The 22,415-nt window shown below is 39.6% G+C and overlaps 1 protein-coding gene across 1 annotated transcript in view; it reads right to left on the reverse strand.

Annotated features, from left to right (window-relative positions):
* Nucleotides 1-22,415, reverse strand: part of LOC121960103 (uncharacterized) — a 107,212-nt gene that overhangs the window by 39,932 nt on the left and 44,865 nt on the right. The window contains exons 7-17 of the mRNA XM_088071173.1: nt 11,296-11,874; nt 8,749-8,793; nt 8,257-8,376; nt 6,661-6,699; nt 6,506-6,559; nt 6,198-6,251; nt 2,756-2,863; nt 1,884-1,937; nt 964-1,017; nt 741-785; nt 74-127 (exon numbers count right to left, since the gene is read on the reverse strand). Of these exons, the coding sequence (XP_087927299.1) occupies nt 74-127; nt 741-785; nt 964-1,017; nt 1,884-1,937; nt 2,756-2,863; nt 6,198-6,251; nt 6,506-6,559; nt 6,661-6,699; nt 8,257-8,376; nt 8,749-8,793; nt 11,296-11,874 (1,206 nt within the window). The remainder of the gene's footprint in view (nt 1-73; nt 128-740; nt 786-963; nt 1,018-1,883; nt 1,938-2,755; nt 2,864-6,197; nt 6,252-6,505; nt 6,560-6,660; nt 6,700-8,256; nt 8,377-8,748; nt 8,794-11,295; nt 11,875-22,415) is intronic.

Below are 22,415 nucleotides of genomic sequence, written 5' to 3' on the forward strand. Positions count from 1 at the left end.
TCTGATCTGGGCGAGAACTGTCCCTTTAAGAACAACTTCTCGAGCAGCTATAGTTGGACAGTACATCACTCACATCAGGTCCACAGGGCCCCTCTGGCCCATATCCACCTCGGATCCCATGAGGCCCCTGCAGAGAAGATTCAAGTATTCAATGTCAACTTAACAATAATATATCATTAAAATACATGAAAAACGCTTCATTCACAGCAAGGATTAATCAAACAGATTACTTCCTACTGGTCAGAGTGCCTGTGTTAAAGCTATAAGCCAGAGTTTCTGATTTCATGCCAAGTTGAATCAAAGTAAACCCGAGAATGGACCGAAGAGAGTCAGCGCCTCGCTGCCTGGAACGCCAAGTTCAAAGAGGGACTGGATTAGGGATTAAAACGGATTCAGAGGTGCACGTCTTTCGTTCACAAAAGCTGATTGTTTGTTTTGTTCCTCTTATTTTAAACCAGTTGGATGTGCAAGAAATATATTACACAAACACAGCGGTGACTTTGATTCTTATTGTTTTAAACTGATCCTGTAATGTGCTGGCATCTTGTCTAGCAGAAACATGCACATGATGTGTTTACAATGTGTAAGCAGCTTAATGCAACAGAAAAAGAAAAATGCTCCTGGTTTATGAGCCACCTACTCTCTTTCCGTGGGTTATTAATATGTAAAACCCTGACAGATATTCCTGGTTTGTTGCATTTATAAAAACGAACTACACAGAAAGGGTACAAGATACTTACTGGTGGTCCAACAGGACCAGGTGGACCCGGTAAACCAGTAGAGCCCTAAACAAAGAAAAAGCAAAGTCTAAGATTATCACACTATATCATGCTGCCAAACTGAAATATCATCAGAGTAGTCTGTTTTAAAGAAATCCAGTCATGTAAGAAAAATGTCTTTGTTAGGACTGATTCTATTTTAGATATTCACGGCGGATGATAAGTGAATTGCACCAAAGAGCACCTTTTCGCCAGGTTCGCCAATGTCTCCTCTTGGACCCTTGAGGCCGATGAGACCCTGGAGAGGTTAAGAAAATAAATGATTATCTTTATCTACAGTGTCATATTCAATTTTATCTTGTTTAATCCTGCAAACATGATATCAATCACAGAAGCAACAGGTTTCAGTATCTGGGGTAAAGTTCTTATGCTAAATGGACATTATCGAATGTAGATCTCTAAAACTATCTTTACACTTCTGACCACAACCATGGGTTTCTGATATTTTTATTCCTCATAGTATATCTGGACATTTGTTTGAGTTTTTTTCCTTGCTGTATGTTAGGAAGACGTATTTCACGTCAAATCTATATTTGTTGCATTGAGTGCAGTGTCATCTGCATAGAAAGCTGTTTGAATCACACAAATATTCTGCTGTATGTGTGTTCTGAACTTAACAGTATCTGCATTGACCGATTAAAGCGTGCCTGTTTCACACAGGCAGACTCCCCTCACTTGTTCTGCTGGGCAGGGAAATAAAGTCAATGAATGAATGTACAGAAACACTACTTATTTCTTCTCATGGAGAATCAATTTTGGTTGGCGGTTAACTTTGTGAAAGCAGGTTAGCATTGTCCAGTCAAATCTCCAGAAGATGCTGCTGCTGACGGATAGCTGAGACATTTATGGAAAACGGAGATAGTGTGGATACGATGACAGAATGCTTATGCACCGTTCTCGTCTCTCTTCCCATGGGAATTCACAGCAAGGGATGGACCGTTAAATTACGGCAGAAAGATAGCATTCACAAGCTGCAGCTCAAACTGCATACCATGCAGTAAAACCACACCTTCTTGGCTTCCATTTCACAAACAATAAATCTAAAATTTAAGTGGGACTGACTGGTTGTTCCTAAAAAAGCAGCTGTGCTGTTTTATTCCTCACCTCATCACCTTTTTCCCCTTCGGACCCTCGTTCTCCCCTGAATCCCCACAGGCCCTGATGTCAATCAGAGACACAAAGGAAAAATGTCAACTATGAAAAACACATAATTTATCTAAACATACTCATTTACCATTGAGCTGTTTACACAGGCTGGGCAATATATCAATATTGTATCAATACTGTGATATAAGACTAGCTATCATGTTAGATCATGGATATTGTAATGTCATAAGTGCTTTCTTGTCCTGATTTTAAAGATATTATGGTAAAGTGATTTAATTAATTTATTTACTTTTTGATTTTTTTATTTACCTTTACACACTTTGTCATTATATCCACAGTATTGATGATTAACCCTTTGAAATCTAAGCATTGGGTTTAATGTCTTTCAAAAGCTGGGGGGAAGGCAAAGAGCAACAAAAGAAGAAATTAATAAGAAATTAGCAAAACGTACAAGAAAGTTACCTTAAATTAGCAATAAAATAAAATAAAATAAAATAAAAAAGTTAAAAACAAAAAGAAACAAATACATTACCTGGAAAAAATAGCTGTTTTCCTTTTTTCACTAAACATTTTCCCCTGTTTTTTTTCTTTTTTTCCCCCCTAGAGATTCCCCTTGCTTTTTTTAAAATCTTTTTTCCCCCAAGACATTTTTCCCTAGCTTTTTAAAAAAATATTCTAAATCTACAAAATCTTGCAATTTTCAAATTTTCAAAGCGTTAATTATCAAACATCTGATTTTGTAAATATTGTAAGAAAGCACCAATAGTAAAACCTGCAATATTGTTGCAGGTGTTTGGTCAAAAATATCTGGATATTTGATTTTCTTCATATTGCCCAGCTCTATTGTTTACTAAAGAGAATGTGCCCACCGGGGAACCAGCAGCACCAGGTGGCCCGGGCTGACCATCTTCTCCGTCCTCCCCATCTCTCCCTGGGGCCCCGGGTTGTCCTGGAGGGCCCCTGGGTCCCCGCTCGCCCTGTCAGAGCAGATAACACACAGTACATTATAACCACTGTTGATACTGACTGCTTCCTTATGAGGCTGGTAGTGAATAGCAATGACATCTTTAAAAGATACTTAAAGATAACATGAACCAAAATAAAAAAAAATAAATCAAACTACAAATACAGCGAGTGACATAACAATAGAGAAACACAGGGAAAGCTCCATTATAAATTATAGGTTTGCACTGTAAAGACACTGACCCTCACCACCACTCAGCAGAGCCATTTATCACACAGACAAGGCATCACCTGAATAACAACACACTGTCAGGAGGACTGTGGCCGGCAATAACTCTGCCTGAAGACAGGTGGAAAACATGTACATGTCCACAGTGAATGGCTACACCACCTGTGCTGGCACTGGACAGCGTTTTGTTTTAAGCTGCAGAGGATGATGGATACGGTGTTTCATATGGCGTGACTGGCATGATGAGTGAGATTTTCAGCCTTTATTTCACTGAAGTTATTTCACGCAGAGCAATGCACTCTTTTTTAGGATCACCCTGCTGCACACTGACATTTACACACAATCCATGATTTGTTACATAAGTAAATAATAGATTAATCTAGAAAATATCATAACAGACAAGTTAATGTGAAATCTTCTCCAAAAGATATTCAATTTCCAGTGATATAAAACTGAAAAACAAAATGCTTGTTCATTAATTAAATGGTAATTTTACCACTAATTTTACCACAAGGCTTCCTGTATGAACACTGATAGCTAGCATTTCAAATGGGTGCTGCGGTTGGCTGAGGACACTGAACCTACACGAGTGTAAAAAAAAAGCAAAAATCATACCTTGACAAAGACAATAACATGCCTTACACTTGTTTGGTTAATGTATACATTTGCAATTAATTTATCATTTGAAAATGTCATGCTAGATGTTGCTGAGGTAATAAACCAGCCCATAATCAGAAAATGTTGGCATGGTACATTGCTGCAAACCACAAATATAAAACATTCAATGAATTCTGCACATTACTATGTTTGCACATCCATCTTCACTTTTTGGACACATATTTGCACATCTGTTATTTTTTATAGCTCTTTTTAATCTTTTTGGCTTTTTTTTGTTCTCTGTACATACTATACATATCTTTATTATAATTATTGTAATTTTGTTTTATTCTATTTTATTCTATGTTAAGTGCCTTCCTTTGTATATATTTGCATTATTTTGCCTTTTTAATGAATATTTTATTCAGTTGCTGCTCTCTTATTTGCTGCTGTAACAAAACAATTTCCTTCATGGGATTAATAAAGTATTTCTATTCTATTCCATTTGTACGTTATTATTTTGCACATATATTGAACTTCACATTGAAACAACTCTGTTGTTATCATGCGGCTATGTTTAGGCACAAAAACTACTTTTTATGGTTGGGAAATGATCATGCTTGAAATACCTGCAAAATCACTGTGGTGTTGCCAAAAATTCCCAGATTTGGTAGCACGTTCGAAGCTGGAAATGTAGCTATGAGCTGCTTAAAAACATGAAACGTGTAACATATCCATGGTTTGCAGAAATGTAAAAATGCCAACATATTCTTCTGGCGTCTGGGCTGAGTAAACAGCCACAGCCGATCTGCTCCCCTGATCTGACAGCCATTAGCATGTTAACATCAGTTAACCAGCGCTAGTTAAGATCACTTCGCCGGCTGTTTGTCTCAAATACTCGCTGCCGTGATAACCTTTTTCATGTTTTTAATGTTAAACTTGTAATACTTTATTGTTCTTCATCTTTAAACTAACTGCAGAGAAGGTGGTCGTTCGATGTTTGCTTTTGTGTTTTACACTGTCTTTTGTTGTGGAGCTTTTAAAAAAAAATGCAAAGGCTTTTTAGGTCTGGTAAAATCTAACAATATCACTAATGATGTTGCTTGCTTTCATGATTGCAGCATTCTGTGTTTGCGGGCCAATTTGTTTCTTATCTGACTACCCGGAGTGTCGAAATAGGCAGTGGGCTGGATCAACACAGGACAAAACAAAAACAAAAAAACATTTTGCATTGGAAATAAAATTTTGAGGGAGAACACATTTGCCATCGCATTGTTGTCTGAGAGACCAGCATTTTAACTTCACATACCCCCTTAATGTACAGTAATTTTATGATGCAACACAAGAAATATATAACATATTGTTCCTTTTATCATCTTGCAGCCGTTGACATTTATCTTGTGACTCAGGTTGGAGACCACTTGTCGCAGACCACACAGGCATCACACAACCCTAAAATGTACATCGTGCTGACAGACAATAATGGGACATCACACACAAGATCTCCTGTGGGTTTTTTTCTGCAAAAACAAAAATGTTCTTTCATCCATTGAGGCTGCACAGTGATTCAAACACAAACACAAACAAACTGTGGATCTATATGCTCTCCCACGCAGGGTCTAAACAGAGCAGACACCAAAGGCTGCTGTACAGGCGACTGAGTGTTTCCAACCATCCCAAACCACATTGTTTTATCCTCAGTACCACCTCATTACTCTGCCGAGACCTCACACAACACACAGTGACAGGCTTTCACTTTCCATGTGCTCACAGCCGACTCCTAAGACTCATGCTTACGTATGCGAGATGGTTTTTGAGATGGATGTAACATAATTGAATTTATCTTATCTTAAAGTCAAAAGTTTTCAAATCTGATGTGACCAAATGACAAGAAGTGATCTAAGATGTGAAACAACACAAGATAAAGAGAAAACTGGATCAACTGCAGCTCAGTATAACCAGATTTACAAAAAAACCCCAAAGGAACATCTTAAATTGGCAATAAAAATAATTTCATTGTTTATTTTTTCAATATGAGAGTGGTTACATCATAGGGAGTTCCTCGCACGAGGGCTTCCAAACACCCACTCCCTCTAACCACACTCACTCTGCTCCATATTACACTTCATTTATTTCAACGCTATTATACTCCGCTGGATCCAGCGGTGGGTATATTTTTCATATTGATGTCACTGGACTGCCATAAAAATGTGAATTCTCATTTTGACTGTTATTTACTAAGCATCATTAAAATTCAATGAAGGGAAACTCAATAAAACTACGAAAATCAAGATGTTTAGTGGAAAATTAAAAGTCAGGGGGTGTAAAGACACAGAAGCGCTCGTTTTTTTTTGCCTGCCTTGATTGACGGGCCTCTCACACTCTCATGTTTGGCCATGTTCGCTGCTGTTTAAGACGGATCTTCTCAAGAGTGAAACCAAATGTGAGGTTTTGAAACTCATTGGACAATCTACATTGATAAAGTTTTTCCAGGATCAGAAAATGATATTTTCAGTGCTTACCATCTCTCCTGGCATCCCTGGTTGTCCTCGCTCCCCAGCAGCACCAGGTGGCCCCTGAGAGGGAAGATCAGAAAAAAATACAAACCATTCACCCAGTCATTAAAATGATCATTCTTTACTGTTGTTTTTAACCAGCCGGCAAGACGAAAGTAATTCTCCACTGCTTATGCCTACGTTAGCATAGATGGAAAACAACCCCAATCTAAACCAAGAAACAAACAAACAAACAAAAAAAAAACAGAAAAAAAACAAAACACATAACTATTAAGAAGCCATCATTTACTTTCATAATTGTGAAAGGATCTAACCTGCATGCCAGGCTTGCCCATCTCTCCAGGTGGTCCTGCAGGGCCTTCTTTACTCTGCAAGCTCACAAAGAAGAAACCAGCCTCAGGTCAGCAGGAACTAACAAAACCACTGAATCCCAGCATAGAAAAGATATTAATCGTCACATCGTACTTACAGGCCAACCAGCACGAAGCAACTGGTAGAAATTGCTTTGCTGCAGGAGAATGGAAACAGGAAAAGTTACAGATCCAGAAATACAAATATGACAAAAAAACATGGACACCAACATTTACTAGTGAAAAGATAACTAGAATTCAACCACCTTTATCCAAAGTCTCTGTAGTAAAAAATCTTGCCTCATGACTGACCCTTATTCTGAATGAATGGAAGCATGTAAATGACCCCGGCAGGTTGTCCACATAAAGTTCAAAGCACGCAAAGTAACAAATCGCCTTCACAAACTACTAACAGACTTTTATTTCCATCATCTTTTTTTGTCCAAAACACAGTTTTCCATCATGCTGCCATACTGATGAGTGTATTCTATAACATGCAGCTGTGGCCACTACAGAGAGATTAAACACATGAGGACAGCGCATCAGCTTGCACGCACCGTAACTGCGAGGTCAAAGGTTTTACAGATAGTCTGGGGATCTTACGGGTCCCAGTAAGATGCCTGAGCCTTGAGGATCATTTGTTGTCCAGTGTTTCTTTTAGATGACTGACAATGAATTACTCGAGGGCTTACAGAGAGAGGAGCAAGGAAAAGTCATCTCGTCTGGTAACTTCAACTGGAAAGATGTTTCAGGGAGCATAAGGAAATGTGCTAACTAACCAGGATTTAGGCAAAAAGATACATATTAATTTCATCTCTCTGCATTCAATAGTGATCCGTCCAGGATGTACTTTAACCTTGCTAAGCACAAAAACGCAGACACGATACAAGCAAAGTTGCAGAAATAATGACATTTCCCTCAGCCTCAAATGATCATTGTGTTTAATGCTAATCATCAAATGTGAGCATGCTGACAAGCTCAGATAGCAAACATGGAAAATATAGTACCTGCTAAACATCAGCAGCGTGTAAGAACAGCCTCAGCATGGGATGTAAACTTATCTGCATATTACAGACATATTTACTTAAGCCTTCTAATTTTTTTGACTGTACTCTGTGACTATGCTGTATCTTTTACTGCAATTTTGATTTGTTTTATTTATAATTAAGAGAAATCTTGTTTAAGGTGAACAAAAACAACTTCCTGCAAAAATTATACTTAACCCACAGGAGCTATTTGGTGCATTTTATGCACTTTTCATTCTTCATTTTTTGTCAATTTTGGCATCAATTCTGGCAAATTGTGTATTTTTGTTCAATCTTGAATTTCCAGCTCAGCTCCTTCAGTAAGTCTAAAATACACTGTTCAGACAAAATTGTTACATTCATATTGTTAAATGAAACAAGTGCCATTGAATCCCATTCAAATTGCAATTTTTGATCCCATAGCCATTAACGCATACATTTAAATTGTGCATTTTGATATTTCTGGGTATCATTCTCAGCTTTTGCCTTGCTTTTTTTTTTACAATTTTCCACCTAATGATGTCTTTTTTTTCTACTATATTTGACTTATGGAGAAAATACATGCTACTTCCACTTGGTGCACTGCCACAATCAATGGTGCTGCAAATCATTGGCATATCCCAGAGTGTGTAATATTAAAGTGGGCCCTACGGGTTAAAAAGAAAGAGTACATTGTGGTTATCATCTTACCTGAAAGGCAGCCCATTCGTCTGCTGTGTTCCTCCATAAGTAGAGAGTTGGTAAACCTGGAGGTCCAGGAGGTCCTGGCTGCCCCTGTTTTCCCGGACGCCCTTCAGGGCCTAACTTCCCCTGTGAGAGATGAGGAGGAAGTGATACGTTTATGCAAGACAAATCAATTTTTATGGAATACTTAAAGTTGTAGCACAGCCTTGTTTTTCTAAAATGACATCATAGAGGTAATTTGATGGAGCCATAGAAACACGAGGAGCAGCATTGGGGCTCAGGCATAAATAATCGACCCCTGGCTTAATGGAGGAAGGAACAGGAGTTTACAGCAGCAGGTATAAAACTGTCGAAGGTGAAATTAAGCTCTAAAACAAATGTAGCCTCAGATGGTATTTCAGAGGTGCACAGAATAGGGGTGCACTTAAATCCAGAGGAGTCAAGTAGACCAACTTAACACATCGTCACAGGTTATTATGTCGTAAAGAAGCTTCTTACCTTATCACCTTTAAACCCAGGCAGGCCAGGCTCACCAGGACAGCCCTGCCAAAAACAGTAACAACCCTCAATAAAATGCTCAAAGAACCAAAACAACATGATGAAATAGGACCCTTCAAGAAGTGGTATTTATCAACTTATTAAAAAAAACACAAGTTAACCATTGCTCAAACTGTAAAACTGTTAACTTCAATTATTCATCTCAGAGATTTAAAACTAAATACTTTACTGCTACTCCTTAGAGGCAAAAAACTATGACCGGAGAGACAGGGAAAGCACCGGATCCTTGTAAAACCTCACAGTTTGTGGCCTATTAGACAACCTGTTGAAAAGCAAAAGACTCATTTTGAGGCCTCGCTCCCAACACCTTGACTGACAATTAAACACTGAGTTTTTATGACTTAAAGAGTATTGGGATATACAGTAATTACATGTTTAAGCTGCTTGGTGCTGTGTGGATCCTGCAGGCACTGTGCAGCAGTGCAACTTCCTGCAAGATCCTAACTTTACACATCTTAACCCTTTGAAACCTAGACTGACACCACTGTTCTTGTGCTGCATTTAGATGCCTCTCACAGTATTTAATTCAAATTTTCTTTCAAAAACATGGGGAAAAAGGCAATGAATACCCTGTCAAAAAATGTCCTGCAAATTGCAAGAAATAAGTAGATTTAGAAAAGTATTTTTAAACAAGCTAAGGGAAATGTCCGGAATATTCTTCTAATTATCCTAATTATATTTTTAAATTAGTTTACAGAATTGTTAAAATGTTGAACAATGAACATTTTCTTTCTTTCTTTCTTTTTTCTTTTTTTTTTAATGGCTGGAAGTGTTGATGTTGACTTGTAGCTTAGGGGTCAACAGTTGGATGTTAGCATTAGCAGAGAGTTATATTTTAACTGCAGTATAAGGATTCATTCACTGTGAGCTGCAAACAAACTAACAGGTCTGTAGTTCACATGTTGCAAAGATTTCCAAGTCACACTGGTGCTCCATGGTCACAAAATGTGACTAAACACTCACAGTCTGGAGCTCTGCAAAAGCTCTGTTCTATGTGTGTGCCCGTGAGAGGCAGAGAGCCGTAGGAGAGAGAGGAACAAGATGAAATGCCGGTGTTATTTTGCTGAATCCTCATGTTCAATATCGCTTTCCAGCTTCTCCATGTTTGTTTGCTTTGGCGCCGTGCATTGTGTAAATGCCCCCTCGGCCACACAGACAAATGCAAAGCGTTATCAGATGACATAAACAAAATTCATGATATAGTATAACATGATAATAATAAATTGTTATTGTCAGCCGATATATGTTGTCATATAACACAGCTCTAACCACAACCATTTTAATGCACTGCTAGTCAATCATAGAAAGTGTTTTCTGTTTAATAGTAACCTTTTTTTTTTTATATCTCCCTAAAACTTATGCTTCTTACTAAAATATTAAGTTTGACACAGGACTTGTAAAGGCTAATGCTGCAGGCTAAGAAATACTATAAAATGCTAAGCAAGCAAGATCTAAAAAGCAGCACGATAAGAGAGAAGGAGTGTATTCCAAGCCAACAGGACGTCCTCCTTCATGTTCCCTACAGCCATCTTCAATCACTGTAATCATGCTGAGTGATCCTGTGGATTTTATGGCAGCTTGACTCCAGAGACTGGCCCAGACATGAGCAGATGTGCTGTCTGGTTCTGGTTCTGTCTGCCCTGCCAGTCCCTGTGATGACCCACCTCTTCTACCAGGTAAACCAAGTGATTGGATAGTATGAAAAGACTTTGTACCAATCAGATAACTTGGAAGCCAGAGGTTGAAATTGTCACATTGAGTAATGCTATGACAAACTGTTGAGACTTCTTAACTGTGCGTTTTTTGCTCTTAGTGCTCAGATTGCGGCATCAAAGACATGTGGATCAACATGTGTTCGAGCAGTGCAACCCTTCTCTGATCAGAGTCAGATGGCAGCTGATGGAGAACAGCTCTTGTAAGCTGTAAAGCATAAACAGACGTCACACTTTCTTCATTCACAAGGCTTGTCGTAACGTTTTTATCTCATTCGACAACAGATAGCTCTGATGTGATTCATCAAATGTCCTGTTTAATCAATGCAAAACAAGCCTTGGCTTTGGTAATCAATACCTAAACAACTGCAATAATATCAACAACAAAAACAATCTGTCGTTTACATCTGGCAGAGCAACCTAAAGAGGACTTCTTGCTTTCTATGTCATTTGGAAAAAATATAATGATTGCACTTGGATACAAATGGTAGCATTAAAATAATGTATTAACCATTTGAAACGTGTGCAAATTCAAGTTCTTTTAAAAAAGAAGAAGAAATAATAATAATAAATAATAATAAGATTCACTTATTTCTTACAATTTGTGGAACATTTCTTACTGAGTTGCTTGTTGCGTTTTTTCCTTTTTGCCTTTTTTTTCCAAATTTATCAAGGTTAAAAATCAAAATACTTGTAAAAGGTGTCTAAAAGCAACACAATAAATGTGATGTTGCTCCTGGGGTTAAAGCAACAAGAAGAACATAAGAGCACTCACTTCTGGCCCTGGGGGACCCATGAAGCCTGGCGGTCCTCTCTGGAGCCTGTACAGTTTGCCATCTGAGCCCAGGACCAGGTCTCCATTTCTAGATACAATGGTCACAGTGGCAGGGCGCTCCTTGTCTGGTTGGATAACGTTGGTGATTGGTCTCCCCTTTTCAACCACCACCTTTGCAGATGTCCCAGAGTCAGTGGACGTTCTGGGATCTGAGGGGTCTTTAGGTATGGGAAATCCCACTGAGGGCTTCTTGGGGACACCTCCCATGTCCAGGTCAATGATGTCACCAGTTGGTTTTTTGGGGAACAGCGATGAAGTCCTCCCACTGGAGTCGGTCTTCTTGTCTGTGGTAATGTTCTCCTCAAACTGTTCAGGCTTTCCTTTCTGGCTACCCTTGGGTCCATTTCTAGAGGGTTTCCACTGAGGGTTGACCTGTCCGCCATTTTGGAAGATTGGATCCAACAAGTCCGTGTCCTCGTCCACCACGAAGACGTCCCCACGACCTACTGAGCCTTTCCGATTAGATCCTGAGGGCACCGTCCCATCCCCTCGAGAACTCCCTCGGGCTAAAAACATGATCTGTTGAGAAACAAAATACGTGTTAGGGCTCATTTGAGAACAGCAGCTTTGATATTACAACAGAGCATTTCTGGTTTGTCATGTTTTGAGAAACAAGTGAGGCACAAATAATCTGGGGGAACCATTGAATGTTCAAGAGTAACCCAGTCACCACAAGAAATGTTGGTATTGAAGGTTTCTGCAAACCTCAAAGATGTTACATTTGCATATTTCATATGAACCGTGTCAATTTGTCTAAAGTGACGTAGTATATGAGATGACCTTCGTCATTGGAGGATAATGGTAGATGGGGTGTCACCAAAGTGACACACCTGTCAAGCTGCAGACCACTATTCAAGACTAACAAACAACAAAACCAGTTGTGTTTTGGGGAGTCATCACTGTGTTTTCAATGCCCTTTAAGGCTCCAAATGTGGGTTTTTTGTAGTGACGTCTCTGTGTTTTTCCATCGGCATCAGCCACAAAACCAAACATGGTTTTGTGGCAACTGTTCAGCGAGAATAGTGCCGATGAAAAGCAGTGATTTTGTTAATGAGACATCACTGCATTTCCTGCTGGGATAGTGGCACAAAAAGTGGTCGTATTTTGACCAGAAGTTGCTACTTTTACCACTGGGATTGTGCTCCCCAAACTGGGTATTTTTACCCAAAATATGATCTCTTTCTTACCAGAACCAAGTGTTTTTTGTGCCTTAACCAAAAGACACGTTAACCACAGCAATGTTCAAACATTAAACATTTTGTGTTGGAGATTTATATATTCCAAATTCTAGGTATTGACAGAAAGATTTTAATTTTTATTGTAAATGCATATTTGTTTCAAATATTTTTTATCTGTCTCATTAATACTAAAAATCTGTATTAGTATTGGCCCTGAAAAACCAATATCGGGCAACTCCTAATAGAGAATATGGGAAAAATAATCTCATTCCAACACACAAGATATGTTATATAACCTTTTGACGTCCAAGAATGAAAAGTCATTAAGCAACTCTAATCCCACTTAGAAAGAGCTAAACTTTTTTCCTTCAACCCTCAGAAACAAACACTGCTGCAGATTTCCTTCCCTTCCTTAAAACTGTCATCAACTCCTCACTGACATCTGGCACTATTTCGTCCGCCTTCAAGTCAATTAGTTTCTCATCTTTTCAAGAAAGTAACCCTCGACCCATCTGCCTTCAGAAACTGTACATCACTACTGATTTGGTCACATTTCTTTCCAAAACACTTGACTGTGCTGTCTCTAATTAACATTTCCGTGGTTTTCACTGTTGGAGCCAAACCACACAATATGTTAAATGTTAGCACTTAAGCTCCCCACATTGCTGGAGCATCTGCTTGATCTTTAGCCTTCATAGGTCAGGTATCACATCCAAATATGTTATCATGGTTCAATGTGGTTGGGATACCAATGCTGTAGATAAGGACAATAAAGCCTTCTCTATTAAACTACAGACAAATACATTCAAATACATTACTCAGTATACACTTAATTCCACTGCAATACCTGAAACTCTGCACCTCTGTAATCCTCCTGATTCTCAGGTTAGAACATGCATCTCTGCTTATTCAGTGTTCAACAGGTTTAATGTTAATCTCAACAGTACAAGCTCCGTAGTTGAAGACCTCTTGCTTAACATTTAGAGAAAGACAGTGACTCATGCTCCTATATCAAAAGCCTTGGTGTATTTCAAGATAACTGCACAAAAAGCTTATATTTCGGATCCTGCAGGTTTGCACTCCTATCATGTACTCTTCCACAATTCTACCAGTTTAAACTGCTTCCACTCCCTCCTGCAAAGAAATAAAACTGACTCACAGTATAATAAAACTATTCTTTAATTGTTCTCACTGTCAGTTTGGATAGCTGCTCACAGTGTGAACTTATTATTATTGACGCTCATAGAGTCTTTAAAAACAGCAGATTAAAGATGTGTGGTATCCAGAGATGACGTGGAAAACAAAATCAACAGCATGCAAAAATACAAAGACCCAAGCATGTTTCCTTGCTCGTACGCATGCATGCGTGTACACACACGAAAACACATCAAATGTTTGGCCGCGGGGAACAGTGGCACAGCAAGAGAGGCCTTTCAGGGGAAGGAACCAAAGGGCAGTAAATTTTGTTTGATGACCCTAATGGGCTGAAATGGAGAGCACTTAAGTGGAGCTGAGAGACATATGGAGAGCAGGGGGGAAAGGAAGAGGAGAGGGAAGCAGGAGTGTGCACCCTTAGAGCAGAGCTGAGTTTTAGATTTACATAAGCTCATACAGGTAAAATACAGCACTGCACTGTAAAATAACCTGTGCTTTTGAGGGATTTTTATTTTAAGGTCATTTCCCATCTTTTCTCTTCTTACACATCAGAGGTCTTTGCATCACATGATCAAGACATGATAAAGAGACAGTCATAATAAGCATAATAATCAACCCACTACCATATATACAGAATGTGGTACAATCAATCTTTGAGAGCTTAACAAATGTTGCCATTGGTATAACACAGGAACTGGAAGTCAACCATGAAAAATGAAATGATAACATACACATTTTATAAATTAGCACAGTTATTACAGAAAGGGATCTCAGGTTTCCTATTTGGTTACATGCATTTGTTAGGGCAAAAATCAATTGAGCATGCTCTGATTGTGTTATCAGAAAGAATGACATGCCCAAATGTTACCCAGAAATTATCAGTAAACCCTGGCTTTCATTCAGCAAAAATCTGAGCACTATACTTGCAGTGAACCCCAGCCCTTGGTGGAGGGCTGGTTGGGTATAACAAGGACTGAATATTAAGGGTGAAGATAGGCGAGAGACTAAACACGGTGCCCCAACTGAATACAAAGGCCCTTTCTCTCTCTCTCTTATCCCAGGCTGCAGTCGGGCAGCCGGCCTGGGTCGATAAGCCGACACTAGATCTCCTCTGGTCAACACTGTCCCCTCTGCTTATCTCCCCTCCAGTCTGTGAGATATCCCTATGAACGCCAGCCCAGGCCATACTTAGCTGGAGTACTGAGACATGTTGGCCAGTCAGTCAGGAGCCGATGGCTGTCAAACACTCAAAAATGACATACTCAATGATGTTTGATATGTTTTAGGAAAATGTTCCTCTAGTTAATTGTGTTGCAACATGTAACATATAAAAAGTATTTGTCTCAGCATATACAGTTTAAATCTTCTTTCCCACTGCACAAAAAAACACAAATTCCAGCTCTGGCTTTTTAATGCAATGGGGATGTGTACAATCAGCATTTACCCCCAGGTCATGCATCTGAAGACTTATCAAATAAAAGTCTAATATAACTCAATAAGTAGCTATTTAAACTTTAATGTCACGTGCCACAACAGTGTTTATGTCTTTCTGTTTGCCCTACAGTAGCAGGCCAAAGCAAGCAAGGAAACTGTGCCTGTGTAATGTGTGTCCGTGCCTTTGTATCCCAACAACACACAGTCTAAGTGGGGGTTCAATGTCAGAATGTAATCTATAGGTGAACGAATGACAGTCAGGGTGTAAAGTGGTTCAGTGTGTGTCAGTATGGCTGCAGGCTAATGAACAGACTGAACAATTTAACCTGCTCCCGTAATACTTCCTTACTGCTCCTGTCAGATGATTACCACTCTTGATTATTTTTCTTACTCATATTTAAAGATTTCATGGCCATGCATATTTACTTAATCAGTTTTCAAATCCAAAATAACTCCCTCACTCCCACCCTGTCGACATCCTTGTCCAGGGTTGCTTTTCATCTTTCTATTGTTTGGGTTCCGCAGCTCCAATGAAGCCAAAACCTTGCTCAAGCGTGCATATTTTAGACAACACTGTTCTTCCAACTCTGTGTCAATAGCATGTTGACATCTCTTTCCTGCTTCTACATGACAATGCCTCCATGCACAGAGCCAGGTCCATAAAAACATAGTTTCCTTAGTTTAGTAAGGAAGAGCGTGACTGGCCTGCACAGAGACCTGACTTCAACTGTATCCAACACCTATGGGATGAACTAGAACACAAGCCAGACTTATCATCCAACATCTGTGTTTCACCTAAATTATGCTCTAATGGGAGCAAAATCCCTGCAGCCAGATTTCCAAATCTTCAGGAAAGCTGTCGCAGAACAGTAGAAGCACGTTTAACAAATTGCCCTGTAGTTCTTAGACACAATGTGTGGGCAAAAGTGCAATTATTTTGGTCTACAACTTGCTATAAGTTTTTTGCTGAAGAAATAATAAGCTTCTGCTTTTTGAAGTTATAAAAGCTTTCTTTAGTCTGAAAAGTGTTTAGGATTCACACTGCTGTGTCACAAAATGAATGCTGTCAAGAGACCACATGGACTGACATTTCACTCATTCATCTGACAGTTTTGCTGAATTTTCACCCTGAAACACTATCATATTGTTTCCTTCAGGGGAGAATAAAAAACGGTTTAGGAATGCAGAACACCATGTTGAGCTTGTAGGTATTTTAGATGTCTTCCTGATGCTCTGAGCAAAATAAACCTCACAAAAAATGTACGATCTGAGCATCAATTACATGTGCGAGCTGACCTCCTTTATCATGGATACTTAACGCTGCTACAACTATAGGTTTGAAGACAAAGACATTCTTTATTAAACCCAAAGGGGAATTTTTTTTTTTTTCAATCAGTTGTAATTTTACATGTTACACACACACAAAAACACAGGTCCGTGATACACACACATATGCAAACGTGACTTATACACATTCATTAAATAGAACGATGTCAGAGTGATGAGGCTGCCCGTGGACAGGTGCCTCCAGCAGGTACGGGTTTGGTGCTTTGCTCTGGGATGCCTCCAGAGTGCCCAGGAGCATAAACTGTCACCTACATACATCCACACACTGGTGTCTGCGGCTACACACGGTGCCACCTGCTACTAAGTAATCATACACAGGCACTGACGCACTGTTGGAACAGAATCAGGAGCAATTTGGGGTTCAGTATCTTGCCCAAGGATACTTCGACATGTTGACTGTAGGACTAGCTCTACCTCTGAGCCACCATAATATAGATATCATGATATTAGACTAGATGTTGTTCTCTATTTTGGGTATGGTAACACCCTAGGTGTTGTCTTTTCCTGGTTTTAAAGGTTGCAATAAGTAAAGTGATGCAATTTTCTAATTTATCAAAATGTCATTGTGTATATATTTGTTTAAATGCTGTTATTCAACATCATAGCAATATCTTCATCAAGGTATTTGGGGAAAAACAGCAGGATATTTGATTTTCTCCATATTACCCAGCCGAGTGATAAATTCATCAATAACTGTACTGATTAGTAATCACTGTTTGCTGGTCTCCATGATTTGTCACATTTACATTCATACACAAATCACATAACCAAAAATATCACTCTGAATTGAATGTGTTAGCTCATGCACTGGAAGTACTAAAGCCATACCAGTACATTTTTTTTCAAACAATTTTTGAAAACTTCAAGGCAGCCGCTGCTGAAACTTGCAGGGACTTAAAACCCTCTAGTCAATCACAAAGTCACATGGTTTTGTTTTTGAATGTCTCGGTTACAACATCATGTGTGTTACTGCAGTTGAACGTGATCTGAAACGTGTGCTGGGACAATGTTCGGACAAATTTACTAAACTCTGCTTTTTTTCCTGCATTTAAATGAAAAGGTGCCCTTAATGGGGGCCCTATTTATCACCTGTATCTGACAATATACAATCAAATAAAAAATCTATTTATGAGCGATGTTTACCATTGTCGTGAGAACATGAAGATCATTACTCAACTTCTCTGCAACTCTCAAAAAAATGTTTGCAGGAAATCACAGTAAATCAAAAATTAGGGCAGATGTTGTCAGGGCACACCTGGACTAGATTAATAGTTATAACAAACCACTGTGTCCTTCCATTGGCACAAGTCTCCTCAGGAGTCTCTGCATGTGCAGCTGACAGATCCTCTGTTAAGAGCAATGAGAAAACCTAGGGAGGCCTCACAGCCTGACACCAGCGCTCCAGGCTAGAGTGCTATCATCAACACACATACACACACACACACACACAGAGACAATGAACACTTGCTCCTACAAAGGGCTAATCAAATGGCAAGGTCCGTAAATCTAGCCAAGACACAGGTATGCAGACTGGCTGGGTCTTGCAGGCAGCAGTAAGCAATTTGGCCTGGAAAAAAAAGCACGATGACAGTGGTCTGAGGTTTCAGGCAGAGGGAGTTTGATTTAACTTTAATGAAAAACTGAAGGATGTGAAGAAAGCTAATTATTTTCTGTGATTGGTAAAATGATGCGGAAGAAAGAACAAATGTTGCCAATGAACTTGAAACAAACAGGGAAACCAGCAGCAGAAGCTGTCAAAGTGAGGAGATAAACAGCCAGTGAGTTGTGTTTGTGTGTTTGTGTGTTTGTGCCTCTGAGGTGATGTAGACAAGGCAAAGTGCCAATGTGTTCAATCATTGTGAGCATGCATGTTAATACCTGCATGTGTACTTCTATACCTCTACGTGTGTGTGTGCACATCTGAACTGTCATGTGCACACACATAAGTGAGTGTGTGACTTTCTATTGTAACTCAGCAGGTCAAGTGCAGCATTAACACCGTCATGGCCGGGGATTTCATTCCCAGCAGGACCACCCATGTTAGAAATGCCACTGTTGGTTGGGATCAAAGCGACCACCAAATCGCCAGTGGTGGTCCTGTGATATAAGATCACGAAGCATGTTTGAGGGACAAAGGACATTCTTCAACAGTAAAATTGCTCTGCAACCTCGAGCTATAGCACCAGTGCAGGCTTTTAGTCAACTCACGAGGGCCAAAAGAGGAACACACACCATAAAGACTACATCGATGCGCCAACATTAACAGACAGACGACCATCTGCTTGGTGTGTCAGGACCTTAAGGCAGCTGGTAACGTGCTGATAGTTACTGGATCTAACTTCAGTTATTCAAGTACAAGAACTGCAAGGAGAGGAAGAGAGTGAGATGACGCTTGTGCAGAGCAAGGGATGTGACCTGATTATCATTATTCATAAAAATTATAGCACAGTGAGCATAGAGACATTTCATTTGCTAGATATATAACCTGCAGATGTGCATTTAACCGGCATTAGAATAATTTAAGATTCTGCTGTCACCCTGTGTACCACTGTTAGTAAAAGGCTTCGAGAAATTTTAACTGCCAAAAACATATTGCATATGCAGCCATATTGGTCGCAGCCCAGATACCGGAAGTGCTTCTCAAATAAGCCAAATCTGCTCAAATCAGCAGTGTCTTGTTAAAAAAGCCTACTACACCACTGACTCACTGAATGTCAACATGACATGTTTTACATGAACAGAGACAGCGTCTATTAGCAGTTAGCAGTAACTCAAATAATTACATTGTTGCATTTAATCCTTCATTTATTTTTTTAAATTAGAATTTAACACCCACTACTTTGGAAAGTCATAAAGTTGGTTATAAATAGTATGGAGAACCAGAACACACATTTAAATAGCTGTTAATACAAAAATGCAAAGCAAAGTAGTACTTGAATGGAATTTATATAAAGGACTAACACTATTAAGTTAGATATCTCTGGCTATGACATCACCTGCATGACATTGTTCTGGTTGATTCAAAGCTAAAACTACAACAGGTGCAACCTGGAACGACAAACAAGTTAAATCTACCAAAACCACAATAGCCACACAGATATCCACTCTAAAAGAAGAAAAACATCCTCATCCCAGTAAAATCAAAAGCATTGCCACATTGTGTGCAACAGTCTGCAGAGCATTACACACCCTTCTTAATGTCAGCGTAGAACAAAAGCAAAGGAAAAATCTACATTGATAATTGCAACATGTGCACAAGGTTACACTAGGCAGTACCTTTCCCTCCCGTCGCCTTTGACCTTGCACGTGCAATCCTTCTAAATCCAGCAGCAGGCATCCCAGCAGCAGGTACCATCCAACATGGCAGAGCATGACTGCAGGAGACACTGCAGGTCTGTCTGCACTTCAGCTCTGCTCACATTGTACCCACAGGCAGAGCTCTGCACGGGAGGCCGATCCAGCTCCCAGCAGACACACCTACTGGATACACACCCTTTTGCTAGTACCAACCATACATCTTGTACAATACATGTCTTATGGCATATGTAGCAGACAGAAGCCCTCAGGGCGGCCTCTGAGAATGCAGAAAAAAGCAAGAACAGTGAACATTTTCAGGGAAACTGACAGACAACTGCAATGTCGTCAAATCTGGAACAATTTAAATTTCAAAACAACCCAAAGTCTTTTGCATAATAAATACATTCTATCACTTTCACCCACAAGAAGAGAGCACGCACTGCATGTTAAAGCACATTAAATCCTAAATGTTAAAATGGTTTTGCAGCATTTAAGCTAGATTGAATATGAAAGTGAACATCTGATCGCAGCGAGCTATTGGCACATGACGCGAACCGCAACATCGTGAGCAACTACAAATCTGCTAGAGTGAATAACGGCTCCTTCCAACTGAGGGAAGCAGAACCAAGGAAAACAGTGACAGGGGTGATGTGAGGGATTGCCCGCTGCTTTCGCACATGGGTGAATTTGAGTCACGGGGAGCCTGCACACAGCTAGACATCGAAAAGAGAGGAGGAGGGGGAAAGCCGCAGTAGTGCACAGTGTCAGCGAAACAACCACACTTGAGGGAACATTTGCGGGGGAATATTCACCAAAGATTCTCTGAGGTTGGCTTGATTTACACACGCAGAGAGGAGACCTCCTGCGCATGAAAGTCAGGAACAGCGGGGCAGCACGGTGTCACAGGAAGCATTACTTCATGTCTATTAGAGAGAAAAGGAGAGGTGGTCCATAAACAGCAATAGAAATAAATGAGAGCAGAGGGAGGTTGATTCAGGGTGAACAGAACCTCTGTGGGCGCTTTAAAAACTGCAGGGCAGATGTACGGGGGGAAATCAATGATCTCTTTTAATTCTAAACAACTTCCCGGCACATCTTCGTTCTCCCCGACACATAATGGCTTCCAGAGACCTCTGCTGTGTGCACTGAAATCCTTGCTGCATTTTAAGAGCATGACCTGCAGCGCAGGGATTTTAGGAAGAACAGAAAGGAGTTACTGATGTAGCACTTCTATGACAATGTCCCATCACCTAGCATTTAACCACAGCTGATTTATCTTCCCAGCATAGATACTCCATACTAAATTACAGTTTTGGAGAGGAAAATTATTAGTTTGAACATGTAAGGACTTCTCACTTTGAAAGAATCTTTCTGTGCCTCTTGGTGACAAAAAGAAACTTTGGCAAAAACTCTTTCTTTCTCTTTCCATCTTCTCCCTTCCAAACCCTCCTTCTCTTTCATCCGAGCATCCCCTCTTTCAACAACCCATTTCCTCTTGTACTGCATGATTTGAAGGCCTCCTGGCTTGTCTGTAATTACTTCATTTTATACTGGAAACAGTTATGAGCATTGCCAAGCAGATGAAAAGTTACCGCTCAATCTGTGGTAATGTGCATAAAAGAAAAGGCTTGACAGTGTGCAGAACCGTCCTGTTGATTTAAAAAACAAAGGCACTGCATTCAGATGCTCTTTCATTTTTTACAGCAAAAACAAAGCATGTTTCCTCATCCTTTTGTTTTAATTTAGCAAATAGTTTGCTCAAAGTTATGTGTGCCCTTTGTTGGGTCTCTGAACAATCATGCAGCTAAGAGGAAACCCCAAAAAACATGGTTCCAGCTCCAGAATCCATCCAACCAGATGGACTGTTTGGGAATATTTAAATATTAGTCTTCTCTTCATTATACTGCCTTGGCATAAGAAAGCTTTGTTTATTGCTCTCTCCCTTCTGTTACTGCTCTGACATGTTTGTGGTGCAGGGTGTCATCTTCCCGTAATGCCGACAGTTTGGTCTTAAAGCTCAAAGCACCAAAAGACCTTAAAGTGTTTTATGAGACTGTTAATTGATTGAGTTGACCTTTTAAAAAGCTCATTCCTTAAAGAGCTGAAACACAAATAAAACATTATATGAGGGCTCAAGTGGCTCTAACCTTTTATCCTCTTAACATATTTTATTCCTGTAAATGTTTTATCATTTATATATCCACCTGTGACTATATTTCTTTGCCTTTTAAGTGTTCATCTAAAGCGAGGGTTTTCAAACTGTGATGGAAAGTTAAAGGAGGGGGGGTGTGGAAGGACATACGTCCATAAATCTGCTTAGAAGTTTTGGAAAAAAAAAGACACTCCTTATAACTCTGAAACATTAAGTCTGTAGTCTACAAAAGAAAATCTTGGTCAAATTAAATTCTATCAACTCAACCAATCAATGGAGAATAAAAAACTGCACTTCTCTCCAGATGAACTAAATCGACCGCAGTGCAATAAATGCACTGTACCTGGTAGTGTTGTGTCCTTTTTTTTCCTGAAGCCATCCAGTTTTTTGAATTTCTTACGATAGAACTGCAACATATTTATCTATGCTATAAATGCCAATGATGGGACACTGAGCAGCTATTCTGCACAGAGCATTATATGTTTGGAGATTTTGTT

Source organism: Plectropomus leopardus, chromosome 20 (genome assembly GCF_026936395.1).
Source record: "Plectropomus leopardus strain MGB_pleo_1.0 chromosome 20, ASM2693639v1, whole genome shotgun sequence".
NCBI lineage: Eukaryota > Metazoa > Chordata > Actinopteri > Perciformes > Serranidae > Plectropomus > Plectropomus leopardus.